Source organism: Delphinapterus leucas, chromosome 3 (assembly GCF_059928025.1).
Source record: "Delphinapterus leucas isolate spDelLeu-1000000601 "Yukka" chromosome 3, BTC_Dleu_Yukka2, whole genome shotgun sequence".
In the NCBI taxonomy this organism is placed as follows: Eukaryota; Metazoa; Chordata; class Mammalia; order Artiodactyla; family Monodontidae; genus Delphinapterus; species Delphinapterus leucas.
The window spans coordinates 128632016-128653108 of NC_143131.1; the positions used below are offsets into that span (position 1 = coordinate 128632016).

General features: G+C 41.0%; 1 protein-coding gene across 1 annotated transcript in view; it reads right to left on the reverse strand.

Annotated features, from left to right (window-relative positions):
* Positions 1-21093, reverse strand: part of SLC36A3 (solute carrier family 36 member 3) — a 47541-nt gene that overhangs the window by 18045 nt on the left and 8403 nt on the right. The window contains exons 2-8 of the mRNA XM_022590187.3: positions 20423-20513; positions 17858-17946; positions 14968-15063; positions 11092-11176; positions 9940-10158; positions 7388-7486; positions 6849-7015 (exon numbers count right to left, since the gene is read on the reverse strand). Coding sequence (XP_022445895.1) covers positions 6849-7015; positions 7388-7486; positions 9940-10158; positions 11092-11176; positions 14968-15063; positions 17858-17946; positions 20423-20513 — 846 coding nt within the window. The remainder of the gene's footprint in view (positions 1-6848; positions 7016-7387; positions 7487-9939; positions 10159-11091; positions 11177-14967; positions 15064-17857; positions 17947-20422; positions 20514-21093) is intronic.

The following is a 21093-nucleotide window of genomic DNA, read 5'->3' on the forward strand; positions in this document are numbered from 1 at the left end:
GAAATGAAAAATACTCTAGATGGGATCAATAGCAGAATAACTGAGGCAGAAGAACGGATAAGTGACCTGGAAGATAAAATACTAGAAATAACTACTGCAGAGCAGAATAAAGAAAAAAGAATGAAAAGAACTGAGGACAGTCTCAGAGACCTCTGGGACAACATTAAACACACCAACATTCGAATTATAGGGGTTCCAGAAGAAGAAGAGAAAAAGAAAGGGACTGAGAAAATATTTGAAGAGATTATAGTTGAAAACTTCCCTAATATGGGAAAGGAAATAGTTAATCAAGTCCAGGAAGCACAGAGAGTCCCATACAGGATAAATCCAAGGAGAAATACACCAAGACACATATTAATCAAACTGTCAAAAATTAAATACAAAGAAAACATATTAAAAGCAGCAAGGGAAAAACAACAAATAACACACAAGGGAATCCCCATAAGGTTAACAGCTGATCTTTCAGCAGAAACTCTGCAAGCCAGAAGGGACTGGCAGGACATATTTAAAGTGATGACAGAGAAAAACCTGCAACCAATATTACCCAGCAAGGATCTCATTCAGATTTGATGGAGAAATTAAAACCTTTACAGACAAGCAAAAGCTGAGAGAGTTCAGCACCACCAAACCAGCTTTACAACAACTGCTAAAGGATCTTTCTCTAGGCAAGAAACACAAGAGAAGGAAAAGACCTACAATAACGAACCCAAAACAATTAAGAAAATGGGAATAGGAACATACATATCGATAATTACCTTAAATGTAAATTGACTAAATGCTCCCTCCAAAAGACACAGACTGGCTGAATGGATACAAAAACAAGACCCATATATTTGCTGTCTACAAGAGACCCACTTCAGACCTAGAGACACATACAGACTGAAAGTAAGGGGATGGAAAAAGATATTTAATGCAAATGGAAACCAAAAGAAAGCTGGAGTAGCAATTCTCATATCAGACAAAATAGACTTTAAAATAAAGACTATTACAAGAGACAAAGAAGGACACTACATAATGATCAAGGGATCGATCCAAGAAGAAGATATAACAATTGTAAATATTTATGCACCCAACATAGGAGCACCTCAATACATAAGGCAAATACTAACAGCCATAAAAGGGGAGATCGACAGTAACACATTCATAGTAGGGGACTTTAACACCCCACTTTCACCAATGGACAGATCATCCAAAATGAAAAGAAATAAGGAAACACAAGCTTTAAATGATACATTAAACAAGATGGACTTAACTGATATTTATAGGACATTCCATCCAAAAACAACAGAATACACATCTTTCTCTAGTGCTCATGGAACATTCTCCAGGATAGATCATATCTTGGGTCACAAATCAAGCCTTGGTAAATTTAAGAAAATTGAAATTGTATCAAGTATCTTTTCCGACCACAAAGCTATGAGACTAGATGTCAATTACAGGAAAAGATCTGTAAAAAAATACAAACACATGGAGGCTAAACAATACACTACTTAATACCAAAGTGATCACTGAAGAAATCAAAGAGGAAATAAAAAAATACCTAGAAACAAATGACAATGGAGACACGAAGACCCAAAATCTATGGGATGCAGCAAAAGCAGTTCTAAGAGGGAAGTTTATAGCAATACAGTCCTACCTTAAGAAACAGGAAACATCTCGCATAAACAACCTAACCTTGCACCTAAAGCAATTAGAGAAAGAAGAACAAAAAAAACCCAAAGTTAGCAGAAGGAAAGAAATCATAAAAATCAGATCAGAAATAAATGAAAAAGAAATGAAGGAAACGATAGCAAAGATCAATAAAACTAAAAGCTGGTTCTTTGAGAAGATAAACAAAATTGATAAACCATTAGCCAGACTCATCAAGAAAAAAAAGGAGAAGACTGAAATCAATAGAATTAGAAATGAAAAAGGAGAAGTAACAACTGACACTGCAGAAATACAAAAGATCATGAGAGATTACTACAAGCAACTCTATGCCAATAAAATGGACAACCTGGAAGAAATGCACAAATTCTTAGAAATGCACAAGCTGCCAAGACTGAATCAGGAAGAAATAGAAAATATGGACAGACCAATCACAAGCACTGAAATTGAAACTGTGATTAAAAATCTTCCAACAAACAAAAGGCCAGGACCAGATGGCTTCACAGGCGAATTCTATCAAATATTTAGAGAAGAGCTAACACCTATCCTTCTCAAACTCTTCCAAAATACAGCAGAGGGAAGAACACTCCCAAACTCATTCTACGAGGCCACCATCACCCTGATACCAAAACCAGACAAGGATGTCACAAAGAAAGAAAACTACAGGCCAATATCACTGATGAACATAGATGCAAAAATCCTCAACAAAATACTAGCAAACAATCCAACAGCACATTAAGTGGATCATACACCATGATCAAGTGGGGTTTATTCCAGGAATGCAAGGATTCTTCAATATACGCAAATCAATCAACGTGATATACCATATTAACAAATTGAAGGAGAAAAACCATATGATCTTCTCAATAGATGCAGAGAAAGCTTTCGATAAAATTCAACACCCATTTATGATAAAAACCCTGCAGAAAGTAGGCATAGAGGGAACTTTCCTCAACATAATAATGGCCATATATGACAAACCCACAGCCAACATCGTCCTCAATGGTGAAAAACTGAAACCATTTCCACTAAGATCAGGAACAAGACAAGGTTGCCCACTCTCACCACTGTTATTCAACATAGTTTTGGAAGTTTTAGCCACAGCAATCAGAGAAGAAAAGGAAATAAAAGGAATCCAAATCAGAAAAGAAGTAAAGCTGTCACTGTTTGCAGATGACATGATACTATACATAGAGAATCCCAAAGATGCTATCAGAAAACTACTAGAGCTAATCAATGAATTTGGTAAAGTAGCAGGATACAAAATTAATGCACAGAAATCTCTGGTATTCCTATACACTAATGATGAAAAATCTGAAAGTGAAATCAAGAAAACACTCCCATTTACCATTGCAACAAAAAGAATAAAATATCTAGGAATAAACCTACCTAAGGAGACAAAAGCCCTGTATGCAGAAAATTATAGGACACTGATGAAAGAAATTAAAGATGATCCAAATAGATGGAGAGATATACCATGTTCTTGGATTGGAAGAATCAACATTGTGAAAATGACTCTACTACCCAAAGCAATCTACAGATTCAATGCAATCCCTATCAAACTACCACTGGCATTTTTCACAGAACTAGAACAGAAAATTTCACAATTTGTATGGAAACACAAAAGACCCCGAATAGCCAAAGCAATCTTGAGAATGAAAAACGGAGCTGGAGGAATCAGGCTGCCTGACTTCAGACTATACTACAAAGCTACAGTAATCAAGACAGTATGGTACTGGCACAAAAACAGAAAGATAGATCAATGGAACAGGATAGAAAGCCCAGAGATAAACCCACGCACATATGGTCACCTTATCTTTGATAAAGGAGGCAGGAATGTACAGTGGAGAAAGGACAGACTCTTCAATAAGTGGTGCTGGGAAAACTGGACAGGTACATGTAAAAGTATGAGATTAGATCACTCCCTAACACCATACACAAAAATAAGCTCAAAATGGATTAAAGACCTAAATGTAAGGCCAGACACTATCAAACTCTTAGAGGAAAACATAGGCAGGACACTCTATGACATAAATCACAGCAAGATCCCTTTTGACCCACCTCCTAGAGAAATGGAAATAAAAATAAACAAATGGAACCTAATGAAACTTCAAAGCTTTTGCACAGCAAAGGAAACCATAAACAAGACCAAAAGACAACCCTCAGAATGGGAGAAAATATTTGCAAATGAAGCAACTGACAAAGGATTAATCTCCAAAGTTTATAAGCAGCTCATGCAGCTTAATAACAAAAAACCCAATCCAAAAATGGGCAGAAGACCTAAATAGACATTTCTCCAAAGAAGATATACAGACTGCCAACAAACACATGAAAGAATGCTCAACATCACTAATCATTAGAGAAATGCAAATCAAAATTACAATGAGATATCATCTCACACCAGTCAGAATGGCCATCATCAAAAAATCTAGAAACAATAAATGCTGGAGAGGGTGTGGAGAAAAGGGGACCCTCTTGCACTGTTGGTGGGAATGTAAATTGATACAGCCACTGTGAAGAACAGTATGGAGGTTCCTTAAAAAACTGCAAAAAGAGCTACCATATGACCCAGCAACCCCACTACTGGGCATATACCCTGAGAAAACCATAATTCAAAGAGAGTCATGTACCAAAATGGTCATTGCAGCTCTATTTACAATAGCCCGGAGATGGAAACAACCTAAGTGTCCATCATCGGATGAATGGATAAAGAAGATGTGGCACGTATATACAATGGAATGTTACTCAGCCATAAAAAGAAACGAAATTGAGCTATTTGTAATGAGGTGGATAGACCTAGAGTCTGTCATACAGAGTGAAGTAAGTCAGAAAGAGAGTGACAAATGCCGTATGCTAACACATATATATGGAATTTAAGAAAAAAAAAGTCATGAAGAACCTAGGGGTAAGACAGGAATAAAGCCACAGACCTACTAGAGAATGGACCTGAGGATATGGGGAGGGGGAAGGGTAAGCTGTGACAAAGCAAGAGAGAGGCATGGACGTATATACACTACCAAACGTAAGGTAGATAGCTAGTGGGAAGCAGCCGCATAGCACAGGGAAATCAGCTCGGTGCTTTGTGATCACCTGGAGGGGTGGGATAGGGCGGGTGGGAGGGAGGGAGACTCAAGATGGAAGAGATATGGGAACATATGTATATACATATAACTGATTCATTTTGTTGTAAAGCAGAAACTAACATACCATCGTAAAGCACTTATACTCCAATAAAGATGTTAAAAAGATTTTTTTTGATAGCTCTTGACATATTGCACATTTGTTGTCCCAGCATAATGGAGTGCTTGCTTCCCTCCATCCTTGGCAAAACCCAGTGTGTGAACACATGCTGGTCTGTGCCGTTGTGTTTTGTAAAATTGGCATTGCTATGATTATGAGGGAGACAGAGTAGCTTTTCAAATATATAAAATGTCACCTTCTGAGTTGCCTGTGAACTGTTTGCTCAGGCCCATTTCTCCTTGGGTTGTTGGTCTTTTGCTCATTGGGAGGGGATATTTGTTCATTCCTTCTTTAAGGCTCCTCTGGAGAATCTCATCACCAGCCAGGTTCAGAGAAGCTGTGAGGTTCTCACAGCACCCGATGCACGTTTTTTTCCAGCTGATATCCCAGAAGGAAAGCACCCGCCCTGCCCAAGGTAGCTAGTGGCAGCCCGAATTACCCAGAATAAGAACAGCATATTAGGCTGATATCTTACTCGTGTAAAATAAGTCACCACTTCAAAGAAATTCCACGTTTATTATCTCATCTAGTCATTACCACAACACAGTGAAGTGGGTGGGACTGGTGACATTTTTCTCATTTTACAGCTGTGGCCTTATGGGAAATGAACGCCCCACCATCCTACTCACTTCCAAAAGACCGAGGCTGCGCGGAGACATAGCAGTGATAATAGCTAACATGCAGTGAGCATTTACTGCGTGCCAGACAATTTTCTAAGCATTTTATGTATATTAAGCCAATTCACCCTCACAGTCACTCCCCGAGATAGCATGGCAGTCATTTGCGCTGCTTGCCAAATACCTCCCAGTCTTCCAGACACATGGTAGAATTTCACTTCCCTGCCCCTTGGAGTGAGGCGTGGCCACTTGCTTTGACGGATGAAGTGTGAGCAGAAGAGACATATGTCACTTCCTAGAGAAGCTTTAGCAGCTTCATGGTAAAGGGTATGATTCAATGTGCCCTTTGCCATGGAAACCACCAATGTTTCAGGGAGTGGCTATTCCATCAGTCTAGGTCTTGGAGTGGGGATGGTGCAGAGCTGAGCCCCAGCCATCCCATAATGGACATGTAGCATGAACATACAATTAAGCATTTGTGTGTTCAGCCGTTGAGACTTTGGAGTGGTTTATTTTATTACCAGAGCACAACCTATCCTGACTGATACAAATAGGCGAGAGTATTATCCTTATTTTATGGAGGATGGAAATGAGGTCTGCAAGATTAGGTTAGCTTATCCAAGGTCACGTGAGAACCAGGATCAAATCCCATTGCTCAGGTGTAGAATCTGTGCTCTTAAACACTTGGTTCTACTGACTGCTTAGTCATTCTGCACCCGATACTGCCAGAATAATGACAATAGCTAATACTAGATGAATGCTACGTGCCAGTCCCCAAAACACTTCCTGGATGAATGAATGAATGAGTAAGTGAATCAACGACTGAATGCAAGAACTCCAGTCCAAGAACCAAGTGGGGCATAGCAGTGGCAGCTTAGGCCCATTTCTGGAATTGGGGTCCTGAGTAGCAGTCCACTTGCAGGCCCCTCAATCATTACTCTGGAGTTATACTTTTTATTGTTGCTATTTCTGTTTCATAGACACTCTCAGATCATTCCTGTCTGACAGCCTGTGAACCATAGAGTCAGACAGATTCAGTTTCAAGTTTCAACTTCGCATGAGCAGTGTGAGCTGGGCAAGTTACTTACAGCCTCTCCACATATCAACTTCCTTATCCATTCAACGGAGTTGATAATAATAATGCTAACCCATAGGGCTGTTGGGAGACTTAAATGAGATAATACACAATGCCTGGGTTATTAAACGTACCTGTTATTATAATACTAACACTAGCAGTTAATATTTTTGCTAATGGTAACTCAGGGATGCCACATTCTGTTGCTAAGACTCAGACCCTGTGACTCCCCTCCCCTTCCCCCCAACCCCAGATGGGCCGGGACGTACCAGCAATTGGGCAAGTTGAGGGTGATGCTGGCCTGGGTGTTCGACCCAAACTTCATGTAGCCCAGTGTCCCCAGGCAGGTGTAGAGGATGATGACAAGGGACATCCCCAAGTACAGAACAAAAGAAAACTGCTGTGGATGCTTCATCTGGTTTCTGAGAGACAGAACCTAGAGATGAAAGGAGGGTGAGAAAGAAAAGGTAGAAAGAAAGCTAGCAGGTTCCCCCACAAGCACAGACATCCTTCACCAGGCAGCTCAGAGTCAGGAAGGGGCCACACCCCCTTTCTTCTCCCACATTTTCTACAGCCAGGAGTGCCCCACTCCATCTGGCCTGATGGTAAATTCTCACTCAGTCTTCAAGTCTTGGTGTGGTGCATGGGGCAGGTGGCACCCTGTAAATGGGTACTGACTTTCCCTTCCACCAGGAGAAGATCACATTCTGCACTTTTCATAAATACTACTATTTAGACACCTAGACCAATGACTGGCTTTCATAGAGAGCACTGGGGACCATTCCATCAAACCCTACATCCATCTTACCATACCGACGCCTTCAAACGTGAAGATGGCTGTACCGAAGAACAGCAAGAAAGTCTTCCAGCTTGCCATCAAGGGTAGGTTCCTGGGATCTGGAATCTCCTGAAAGGAAGTAGAAGGAGGGCATTCATTTTGCCAAGGCGGAGAAGTCTCCCCAAATCTGGTAGAGAGTTGGGCTTGCCCGACGTCAACAGAGACAGTGTTAGAAGCACCCATGAGGTATCTACAGCTGAGTCAGCCTTCTCATCTTTTAAACAAGTTACTTATTTTTATTGTGGTAAAATATACATGGCATAAAAGTTACCATTTTAAACACTTTTAAGTTTATAATTCAGTGGCATTAAGAGCCTTCACATTGTTGTACAACCATCACCACATTCCATCTCCAGAACTTTATCATCATCCCCAGCCGAAACTCTGCACCCATTAAATAATAACTCCCTATTACCCAGCCCACTGGTAATCCCTATTCGACTTTCTGTCTTTATGAATTTGACTATTCTAGGTACCTCTCACAAGTGAAATCATATAATATTTGTCTTTTTGTGGCTGGCTTATTTCACTAAGCATAATGTCCTCAAGGTTCATCATGTTGTAGCATAAAGCAGAATTTCATTCCTTCTTAAGGAATACATTGTATATATTTACATTTTGATTTACCACATCTTTACATGTGGTGAAAATGGAACCCAGGGAGAAGAAGGGAACTGCCCAAGGCCACTCTGCAAGTGAGTGGCACAGCCCAGATAAGAATTTAGGTCTTCTGTCTCCCAGTTCTCTAATACCTCTTTCCCATCACTTCTCTCGGAGCCGTGAAGTCTTCTGGCTGGCACAGTAGCTATCACAGATCTAGAGGGAATGATTATTTTAATAGACTCCTGTGGGAAGAATAATGTCTACATCCTAATCCCTGGAACCTTGAATATGTTACATTACATGGCAAAGGAGAATTAAGTTTTCAGACTGAATTAAGGTAGCTAATCAAGCTAATTTTATTTATTTATTTATTTAGTTCACAGTATTATATATTTTATTTGAGAAGAAATTATTCCTAAGAGATTCATGTCGTCCCTTGAGATAAATGGGAATTTCCAGATATTTCAAATCCAAGTTTGGGAATACAATTGGGAGAGTACGAAAATGACAAAGGGAAAAACTCTTGGATATCAGAGTTATCACAAAACTTAAAGGTGAGTTACGTGAATTGTATAGAGTCAAAATCAAAGTAGAAATTCCAAGAAAAATAGAAGAGGCAAGTTCTACTTCCACAGTCTGATCAAAGACTGGCAACACTGGGCTCAGGCTTTGAGCTCTGCCATCACAGGCACTTCTTCTGCCCTTAGGACAATAGGACCTTTCATAGTTTCCTTTCCAAAGAGCAATTTCAGGCCCCTCTTTAAGTCTTTATTTCTCAGACTAGATGGAGGGGTTCAGCATGGGTGTGATCACAGCGTACATCACTGAGGCTACTGCACTTGAATGTGAGCCGTGAGCAGCAGCAGGAGACAACTGAGGAGACAACTGAGAGGTGAGACGCACAGGTGGATAATGCCTTGTACTTCCCCTGAAACTAATTTTAAAATAACGAGGTTATCCTGGATTACATGGGTAGATTCAATGTAATCACAAGGGACTTTAAAAGTGGAAGAGAGAATCGGAAGAGAGAACCAGAGAGATGGCAGCATGAGAAAGACTTGGCCTGACATTGCTGGTTTTGAAGAGGGAAGTGGGCCATGAGCCAAGGCATGAGGGCAGCTTCTAGAAGCCGGAAAAAGCAAAGAAACAGATTCTCCCCACAAGTCTCCAGAAAGAAATGCAGTCCTGCCCAGTGAGACTTCCAGAACTCTGAGATAATTTTGTGCTGTTTGAAGTCACCAGATTTATGGTAATGTGTCACAGCAGCAGCAGGAAACTAATACAACCCCAGAGACTTTCAAAGAAATGAACCTATAATGGTGAAATTTCAGGGCCTGTAATGATAGCAAAGCATGGGCTTGGGAGGCAAAATGACTGTAATTAGTGGAAAAATTACTTTCTGTTTATCAGTTTTCTTGTCTGTGGACTGAGGATAAAGTAGTATTACTTCCAAAGTAGCATCATTGTGAAGATTTAATCTATGTAAAGAATTTGGCACAAAGTAAATCGAATTCCTTTATCATCCATGTATCCCTTGTCAACCTATCACTGCTACAATTTTGGTTGGTTATTTGATTGAGATTTATTACCCCAAGTGATTGTAACCTCCATGAAAGCAGACACCTCATCAATTTTACTTACTACTGAATCCCCACCCCTTGCACAATGCCTGCGTCATAGAAGCTATCAATAACTATTTGTTGAATGACCCATTGTCCAGTGTGATGATAATGATGATGATGGTGACTAGCTTTTATAGCTTGACGGGCAGGTGTTCACGGGCATCACTTTGGCAGGGGCTGCTCAGAGCAGGAGGCCACCTTCCCCACTCTCATCTGCCCATGACAACAGTCACCCTCCCCAAGGGTCTCAGAAGCCCTGGACGCTGACCCCCTTCTGTGGTAGTTCTGGGCACAGACCTGCACGATATACTCAAAGATCAGAGCCATGCTCCACAGGGTGGTGATACTGGCCAGTGTTGAGAAGACGGATAGCACCCTGAGGTTCTGGATAAACACCAGTAGGATCAGAAAGGGCAGGATTGCCAGCATGTAGAAACGAATGTCCAGGGTGGGGGTCAGCACCAGGATCTTCCTGGGTCGGCAGGTGTTGGAGGTCACGTACGCTTCTTCCACCATCTGATGTGGAACACAAGGAAGGGCAGTGTAGTTAGAGGTGCCACATTAACACAGGATGACATTAAGTTTCAATTTCAGATAATTAACAGATAACACTTTAGTAAAAGTATGTCCCAAATATTACATAAGGACATACCTGTAGTAAAAAAAAAATATGCTGCTTATCTGAAATTCCAATTTAACTGGGTGTCATATATTTTTATTTGCCAAGTCTGGTAACCCTAAACCATAGTACCCATGACTGTGACAACCAGAAACCCTTAGAATCATCAAATCTCAAGCCTGAAGGGTCCTTTTTTTATCTAGCCAAAGCTCTTCTTCCGTACCAAATGGTTTTCTTTCATACATCCAGAGAATAGGAATTGATTACACGGGAATATCTTCTTCAACTTTAGATAGCCCTAAAAGTTAGAAAGTTCTGAACAGTGAGCAAAATCTGTCTGCTTGAATATTCCATCTATAATGCCTTTCACAGTTCTGGCTGTTTGAGTGCACGAAAACAAGTATGCTTCCTTTATTCCATGAAACCAAGAAAGAATGCTGTGATTCATTTATAATGCCTGTTAGGAATGCAATGAAGGCAATGTTGCAACTTGTTTGCCTTAATTTAAGTCGTCTACATGACAACCTTGAGCTGCCTAAAGAAAAGCTCATCAACACTTTTCAGGCTAAAAATTCTCAATTATTTCTGATTGGACAGGATTGCAAGTCTCTCTTTCCATCCTGGTTACACTCCTCAGATGTTGCTTCGGCTTCCCTATGATCCGTTTAAAGAGTGATTCCCAGGACTGAAAGAACTCCCAAGTGTAGTCTGACTAGGGAGTAGAAATGAAGCCCTCTCTTCCCATGATCCAAAAACTATAATTTTGCTAATGCAACCCTAGCAGCAGGAGGTCTGCTTTCCCCCACTCTGCCCAGAAGGGGCGTCTTTACCTGTTGTAAATTGTCTGCCATAAACATAAAATAAACACTGCAGAAGCCCAGTTGGGTGATGATTAATAAAAAGCTGACAGTGTACCTGAGAAGGAAAACAAGAGGCAGACAGAGGGAGAAACAAATTATTTTTAAATGCATTTTTTGAGACAATTATTTCTTTTATTATTTTTAGTATTTCCTCATTTTTTAATTTTGAAAAATTTGAAGTCCACAGTAAAAGTTGAAAGACTAGTATAATTAACATCCATATACTCTTTAACTAGATATACTGATTGCTAAAGTTTAGCCCTAACTGCATTAAATATGTATGGATGAATGTGTTTATCCATACACACACACACACACACACACACACACACACACACGTGCATTTTTTCAGAACTACTTGAAAATTAATTGCAGATATTATAACACGTCAACCCTAAAGACCATAACATAGTCCTCCCTTAGGACTATGATGTCCAGAAAATCAACTTCAATATACTCAGATATATAGTCTATATTTTAAATAGCCCAATTCTCTCCAAAGTATCTTTTATAGCTGTTTTAAAATTTTTTTTGATTCAGGATATAATCACGCTTCATATATGGCATTCGGCTATGTTTGTTTAGTATTTTTTTTCGGGTAGAGCTGCCCTGTACATATCCACCTTTTTTGTTTCCCGTGGCATTGGCTTTTTGGGAAGAGTCTAAGCCATCTGTCTTGTAGAATGTCCCACATCGTGGGCTTAAGTGACTGTTTCCTCATGGTTCAGAGAAGCAAGCACACACATAGGTGATACTGTGTACTTGTGTGTCATCACATTGGGAGGTACAGGATGTCCACTGTGATGGCGAATGCTAGGCCTCTCTACTGAAAGTGTACATTTCCTACATTGCAACCTGGAGGTAAAAACTTTGAGATGCCACGAATAGCCTATCCTCCTCAACCCAAGGGTTTTAACATTCATTGATGATCCTTGCTGAATCAGTTATTTCACTGGTAGTTGCAAGGTGGTGATTTTCTAGTTCTGTCATTTTATCTAAGTTTATTAGCTAACGTCTAAGAAAGATATATTCTCCTTTCCTCTTTTTTTATCACAGTAAATTCAATTAATTATTCTCTATTTAATATATTAAACTCTGTTATTGTGGTTATTCTTTTGGATTCTTAAATTGTCCCATATTTGGAGATGCGTTTATTTATTTACTTTAATAAATTTATTTATTTTATTTATTTATTTTTCGCTGCGTTGGGTCTTCCTTGCTGTGAGCGGGCTTTCTCTAGTTGCGGCGCGCGGGCTTCTCATTGCGGTGGCTTCTCTTGTTGTGGAGCACGGGCTCTAGGCGTGTGGGCTCAGTAGTTGTGGTGCATGGGCTTCGTTACTCCACGGCATGTGGGATTCACCCGGACCAGGGCTCGAACCCACGTCCCCTGCATTGGCAGGCAGATTCTTAACCACTGCGCTACCAGGGAAGCCCTGCATTTATTTTTTAAGAGAACAAAAATATGTTCCCCTACTTAGGTTCTAAGGTTTAGATCCATGTTTTTCAAGACCAGGTTGTAGTAACCATTGCATCAGAATCATCTGAGGTTTATGGTAAGAATACAGAGTCCTGGCTCTCCTATCAGCCTATTGAGTCAGAAGCTTGGCAGTGTCATATGAGACTTCAGAATAGGGGTGTTTTTTCTCTTTATTGTTGAGATTTTCAAACATACATGAAAACAATGATAATAATTCAATGACTCCTCGTGTGCTCATCCCAGGTTCAACAATTAACTTTTTGCCAATCCTCTTCCATCTATTCCTTCACCCCCACTGCACACAAGCTTATTTTGTTGGTGTATTTGAAGCCAACTGGAGATGTCAAGTCATTCCACCTGTAAATAATTCAGTATGCAGCTTTAATGGGCAAGAATTTAAATAAAATATAACCATCATGTCCTTAATCACCCCTTACAAAACTAACAATAATTTCTTATATCATTTAATATTCCATCCATAGTCAGATTTTTCCAATTTTTTCAAAAATGTCTATTTCACAGTTGGTTTCTAAACAAGTCTATTCATTGCATTTTGTAATTAAGTCTCAAGTATTTTAATCTGCTACATTCCCCTTGCCTTATTTATTTTTTCCCTTGCAACTTTAGTTTTTTTGGTTGGTGTTGAAGATACCAGAAAATTGCCCTGTAGTACGTTTCACTTTCTAGATTCAGATGATGAATTCATAATGTCATTTATCTTGTTCTTCTATCCCCTGTGTTTCCTGTAAACTGATATTAGATCTAGTGGTTTGATAAGACTGAGGTTCTTCATTTATCTTTCCGGCAAGGGTGTTTCAGAGGTGGTTCTCTGTACTCCCGACTGTATTATAAGACACATCGTTTCCACTTGTCCCATGTCTAGACATGAGTCGATGACTACACGGGGTCAGGTGATGCCAGTGTATTCTTGCTTTATAGTTTTCCAATGACCTTTCACAATGAGCATCAATTGATGACTGTTGCTTATGTGGAATAGGTAATTTTTAATCAAACTCCCCAGGTATTTCTTAGCATCCTAAAAATTACAGATCATTCGTTTAAATAAAATAGCTTCCCAATTCTTTCTCAGCTGCTGGGCCTCCAGAGAAATGGCACAGTATAGTGGATGAGAGCTGAATGTTCTGGATTTCAGTCCTTGCTCTGATCCCTGGGTAACTTGAGCAGCTTTATTGTTCTATCTGGTCTTCATTGTCCTCCACTTGAAGGGGCATGGATATAGTGATCTCCAAGGAGCCTTCCTGCCTGAAAGTTTTATTCAGGGTATCATCAGAAGCTGATAAATCTTCGTGAGAAACGATGGACAATTGCGAGGTCTCTATTATTACTGCCCCGTGCCTTTCCTGTCTGACAATCAGAGTGACTCCTGATTGGGAGGTCAGTGACCTACTGACATTCCCAAGAGAGGAGCTGCAGGAAGGATCTTGGCAGGTGAGGGACTAACTCCTGAGGGGCTCTGCTGGGAAAGGCTAACATGTTAGGTGCTTGGTCAAAACCCTGCTTCACCAGTATCTATGCCTGTGACCTTGGACACATTATTCTGTCTCTGTGAGCCTTTATCACCATATTTCCTCCCAATAAAGATACACCTACCTACCTCACAAGGTCATTGAGATGATCAGAGGAGATCAGACAGAGAAGAGCATTCTGTACACCATAAACTTTTTATCCAGCGAGGGTTACAACCTAAATGTTCACCATTAGGGGAAGGATTAAATAAAACCACAGGATTGGGCCTCCCTGGTGGCGCAGTGGTTGGGGGTCTGCCTGCCGATGCGGGGGCACGGGTTCGTGCCCCGGTCTGGGGGGTCCGTGGGCCGTGGCTGCTGAGCCTGCGCGTCCGGGGCCTGTGCTCCGAAACGGGAGAGGCCACGACAGTGAGAGGCCCGCGTACTGCAAAAAAAAACCCCACAGGATCCATCTACACGGGGGAACGTCGTGAGCCTTACAAAATAATGAGGTCAATCTCCATGTCCCAATGTGGAAAGAAATTAATCACATTATTAGATGAAAGAGCAAATTTGCAAAAAATATTCCAATTAATATACAAGAAAATACAAAACAAAATATATATTTCCATTTGTACACATATATACAGAGAAAAAGTACACGCAGAGAAAAAGTCTAGAGGAATGTTTACTAACTAGATATCAGTGATTACTTCTTGGGTGAAGAGTGGGATGGGGGATGGAGCTATCAGAGGAGATTCTCTATATTGTTCAATAGTTTTCAACAAGACCATATTCATTTAAAATTGTGTTACTAGAAATAAAGAAAAAACAGGTGAGGATTATTATTATTGTTGTTGTTGTTGTTATTACTACTACTACTGTGACATCTATGACTACTACCTTCCCCACACTGAGTGGGTCCTCAGCCAGGTGTTTGGGCAGGTTTCGAGGCTGTACATCATGGCCTCTCCATAGTTCACAAACGTCTTTTGCAGTCTAGGGAAAGGACAAGCAATGAATAACTTAAAACATTTTTTTTTTTAAAGTACACTGTACTTCCGAAGTGAGTAATTATTATATATTCATATATTAATATGGGACATTCTGGTAATTTTCTAGCAACAGTGTTATTGAGATATTTTATAATGGTATACTTTTAAAGTTTCAGAATTCTGCCTCTTTTTCGTAGTTGTCTTTTTTAACACTAATATTTAAGTGGATATTATTATTATTATTTAGGTAGACAGTAGCTGTGAATTGATTAGGTCTGCAAATAAGGGCAGAGAGGATACGAAAGTTGTGAGGTGTGCACACCTGGTTAGAGGGAGGAGAAGGGAGGGGGATGGGGTATGAGTATGGCCAAGACAGTGGTTCTGTCTTTTCTGGACTTACATTCCCTTCTTCCCACTGTTGAGGGTGTTGGAACATTTGGGATGCTTGCCCCGGACCAGACACCATGCAAAGGTAATCTTTAGCCTCCTGCCCAGCACCCCTGTAGGATGTGACACCCCAGTTCCAGCCTATCCCTCTTCCCTCATCCCTCCTTCCCTAGGTGGCCCTTCCTAAGGGACAGGAAGGCCCTGCTGAGGACTGTCAACAGAGCAAGTGGGAGCAAGTTGCCCAGGTCCCTGGAGTTAATTGCATGACTCAGGGGAGTAGCCTGGAGAGGGAAAGGGCCCCAGACTTGTCAGGGACTAGGGTTTAAGTCCCAACACACCCCCTTAGATGGCTGGGAGACCTTGAGCAAGTCTCTTGATACTTCCAGGCTTCAGTTTTTTTACATGCAGTCTGGGTTTTGGGGAGGAGCCAGTAAGAGATGAATATGGTGATGCACTGAGAACATGGCATGATGCTTCTGTTTTTATTATTACTCAATGCACTTGGCATATGAAATATAGACGAGGTCACATTGCATAGGACTGGCAAATACATTACTCTGAGGATTACAAATTCAAAAGCAATGGGGATCAGAAAGGTATCAGTAATGTGGTGAGAAGTGCTGGATATGAGACAGAATAGGGGATAGTGGAGACAGTATCCTAGGCTCTGGTACAGGTCTTGCTCCAAAAGGGGTTGATCAGGATGTGGCTCCAGCTGAATGATGAAGGAATGAAGCCGCAGAAGTGGCAGAGTGTCTGACTGGCAAGAAGGTACAGACTTTTTTTTATGTGAAATCCCCAGGTTTTTAAACGCTGGCGAAAAACAAAAAACCAAGGGACTTCCCTGGTGGCACAGTAGTTAGGACTCTGTGCTCCCAATGCAGGGGGCCTGGGTTAGATCCCTCATCGGGAAACTGGGTCCCACATGCATGCTGTAACTGGGAGTTCACATGCCACAACTAAGGAGCCCATGAACCGCAACTGAGGAGCCCCCCTGCTGCAACTATGACCCAGCACAGTCAATTAAATAAATATTTTTTAAAAAACAGTAGAAGTCCTCCTAAGTATATTTGAAAACCATTGTCAGCTCTTAGGCCATGGGTCTATAACCTCTGTATTAGAGAAAAAAAAAAAAAAAGGAAAAACAAATAATCAAAAGCAAAAATCAGGGAAAGGTTGTCATAAATGACAGAGATGTTGGAAACCTGCACGGTGATAAAATGGTCCTGGCAGGCTTGAGGGAAGAAAAAGATTTGCAGATAGGTTAAGGGGTAGAGTCAGACAGGTCTTAGAATACTGGCTCTGCCACTTCCTAGCTGTGTGACCTTGAGCGAGGCATTAAACTCACCTAAGCTTCAGTTTAATCATCTATAAAACGGGAAAAATAGTGCCTACCATAAAATTTTACTGTAAGGAGTAAATAAAAGAAGACTTGCAAAGCTCTTGCCATGTACCTGGCACAATGTAATTGTGCAATAAATTTAATTGCTGAATGAGTAAATGCGCTTAACAGTGTTTCGTGGGCTGGAAAGTACCACACGAGTTAGGTGTGATTGATATATACTCCAGATGCACCTATTTGGGTTATGATAATTTGACTTTATGAGGAGCTTCATTTAATATCCCTACTTTGAGTCATGAGGACTTTCTCCACATCTATGCGGACATATTTAGATTTGCCTGCCTTGGGAGAAGCTGAGCCCTGTGGACAGAAAGCCATAAGGCTATTGGCTGTAAAGAATTGCTAATCACCATGAATTGCTAGTTTATAAATATGAAATTCTCATCATTGTTTGTTTTCACTGCATTTGTCTTTTCCTTCTGGAATTTTGTTTTGCATTACAGTTTTAAATATATAAACGTTGAGTGTTGTATGTATACTTTATTAGGGATTGAAGTGAATGATCCCTGTATTAGGGATATCCCTAATATCCCTGTGAGCTATTCATCTCATTGCTAACTATGTTTTTTTACTGTTACTAACTTGTCCCAAGAAGGGTTTACCTGGAAAAAATTCCCCTTCGAAGGTGTATGTATTGGAGTTGGGGGGAGATGGAGGTGGGGAGATTAAGAGGAAAAGAAAGACATCTTAAGTATCTCGCATATTCATGGATATGTAGGAGCAGATTTGCATCCTTTTTCCCTTTTGATTTCTCTAGATAGGGATATTTGGGCTCAGAGAGTTCAGGAGCTTGGCAAAGTTGTCCAGCTAGTTAGCAGGAGAGTTGGGTCCAGACCTAGGAGTTCCCAGGTGGGATTTTAATCACTCCCTCCACCGCCTCTGCAGTATCTAGAGGAGCAGGGGTGGTGGCCTGGACAGGGGGCCAGCTAATTGGGTCAGCGATCCAGGGAAACTTAGCACACCCTGAGATGGAACCCGGCACCAAGTGACAGAGAAGCAGGACTCTCACCTCTGACTTAGGCGATGAGCACAGTTCAACAGGATCACCATGCAGTGCACAGTGAGGATCCCGATGGCAAGCAGGCTGAAAGGACCGACCTGGAGGGGAAAGGAGATGTGGGCACAGTGAGCCACAGGTGGATTGCTCCCATACCTGGCCCTCTCCCTGCCTGGGTGCTAGGGTCCCTCTCATAATAGAGATTTGGGGATGAGAGCCCCTGCCTGAATGTCCTTGTGCCCCCAGATGCTCTGGCCTGAATACCCTTCTTGGCATCACTGCAAAGTGGCTGCCCAACCTGTGCTACAATACTTCCAGTAACAGAGAGCTCACTACCTCCCAGACAGCCCATGCCTTTCCTCATCGGCCTTTAGTTCCGCTTCTAGATCTCTCATTCCTTCTCATATCCCAGCCCTTACCTCCTCCAAGATGCTTGAAGACCAAGGTTCCTTTTAGGGATTGGCTTCCTTCCTTTAGTACAAAGTTATCAAAAGGGGCACTACTGATATTTTGGGCCAGCTGATTTTTTTTGTTGTTGCAGGGGGCTGTCCTATACATTGTGGGATATATAGCAGCATCACTGGCCTCCACCCACTGGATTTCAGAAGCACTCCCTCCCCCTCCTCTCCAAGTTGTGGCAACCAAGAATGTCTCCAGACACTGTAAATGTCTTTGGGTAAGGGGGGTGCAAAATTACCCTCAGTTGAGAATCACTGCTCTCGTATGTCTACTTTCCATGTCGCTTTTATTTTTTTAACAAAAAATTGTATGTATTTAAGGTGAACAACATGATTTGATATACATACACAGAGAAACGATGACTAGAGTCAAGCTAATGAACAAGTCTCCTCTTCACAGTCTCCATTTTTTTTAAGTGCAATGATATTAAAAAGCAGCGCTCATTATTAATCATTATCTCCCAGATGTGATCACAACGGCACAGAGCAAAGAGGGACTCTCTCATCCTCTTTGTGCTGGACACCTGTGCCTTTATAGATGTGACCTGTGCTAATATCACAAAGAAATTTGAGAGATGAAGAGCACCACTAGATTGCACCAGGATGTAGCCTCCCTATAGCAGAGACTCTTTTGTCTTGTTTATATCTATATTCCCAGGGCTTAAGAATAGTAGGTGCTCAATATATATTTCTCAAATGAATCATGATTACAGGTTCTGATGGGAGATGGAGGGTAAAGAAATCACCTAATAACTCTTAGGAACCAAAATCAAAGGATAAAAGAGTTATATTAAAAAGCAAAGACCACACTGGCAAAGAGAGTTTGGTTGAGGGCCATGTGGTAATAATGCTCTTCAGAAGTTCTAGAACCCTGAGAATTCTAAAGGGGAACGTCCCATCTCTGGGTTGGAACTGATTCAGATTGGAAGTCATGTCAGTAGCCAGGGTCTCCATGTTACCTTTTTAGACATGAGGGCCACTTTGCAGGCCTGGAGAGAAGGAGAAATTAGTTTCAACTAAATGGAAATTATCTATTCAATTCCATGGACACAAATTGGGACTTCCAGTGTGCCAGTCTCTATAGCAGGTATTGTGGGGAGGTATAAAGATGAATTAGAGAGTACCTGCCCTCAGAGCTTTCAGGTAAGTGAGGAAGATAGGTATTTTAAAAAATAAGCATGTTTCATCTTTGTAAGTGCTAGAAGGATTCCAGGTTAGGTATATATAAGTTCTAGAAAAACACAAGGTGAAGGAATTTTAATCGGAAACAGTCAAATTTTACAGAGGAGGTGGAGTTCAAAAGACAGAAATAAGGGAGGAGGTAACAGCATATGCAAGAAGACAGAGGTGGGAGGGCACAGGAAGTGTCAGGGGATTGGTAGAGAATTCGTTATCCTCATCTTCCAAGCCACTTTCTCACAAACAATCAATCAAAAACAGGAGTCACACACTCAAATGCCTGGAGGGGATAGAAATGAATGAAATAACAAGGATATAATCCTAGGGAGTTGGGAGAACTGTGGCAAAGTAGACCCTGCATCAGTATGCGAGTATGGTGAGTCTTTAAGAACAATGGTGGGGAAGGGGAACTGGATGGAGGTGGTCAAAAGGTACAAACTTCCAGTTATGAGATAAAAGGTACTGGGGGTATATTGTACAACACAATGACTTAGTTAACACTGCTATATGGTATATTTGAGAGTTGCAAAGAGAGTAGATCCTAAAAGTTTTCATCACAAGGAAAAAACATCTATTTTTGTAACTATATGGGAATATGGATGTTAACTAAATTTATTGTGGCAATCATTTTGTAGTATACATATGTCAAGTCATTATGCGGTACACCTTAAATTTATACAAAGCTGTATGTCAATTATATCTCAATAAAACTGGAAAAAAAAAAAAAAAAAGAATGGCTTGTCTCCTCCAGGCATGCTCCATTTAGCTCTGGGTTGGCTCCAGTGGATTGATGCCAATAGGCTCATTTCCTATTCCAAAGGGTGACCCCCTAAGCAATAGGCTTATTGCCCATTGATAAACAGTACTAAGGCCTTAGGGACCCGCCAACCCTTTCCCCCAAATGGGTAGACCTGGTCCCCGTTGCACAGGTCCATCTTACCAATAAGCCGGCATTTTTCATGGCCAGAGGAAGTCCCAGGAGCCCCGTGCCAATGTTGCATTTCAATAAGTGAATCAAGGTTTGCATAATCCTGTAGGGGGAGCATAAGGCAACAAAAGGGTATGTTAGCAGAGGGAAAGGAGACGCAATGCTCAGGCTTCTTTCTGCCTCTCCAGGCACCCTGTGGTGGGAAGACAAAACCAGATGAAGGGGACTCTGGTTTAACTCTGTTCCCAGGGTCTGTTCTGGAACCTCTGATCAAGGGCTGGCGCTGGTTCAGGTGACTCAACAAATATTTAACACACACTAGGCCCTAAAGAAAAAGTTAATAACCATTGCTACTATTCTGGATAACTCCCTAGTACCAGTTTATTCGTTAATGCCTTCAACGATTTCTTTCGTGATACTTTCACTCAAAATGTATTGAGACCTACTAGATGTTTGGCATTTAGATAGACAATGGAAAAAATAATAAGAATTTTCTCAATTTACAGGTAATTATCGCTGCCCAGTCATTTATTAATTCATTCACTAGAGAAACAACCGTCTGCCACCACATATGGAGTATTTATTGGTTCTAGTTCACTCTTTCATCCAATTACCCAACAATATTCACTGCAAACTTATTCCATGCTATGCACTGGATACAATTTAATAACAGTTGCTAAACG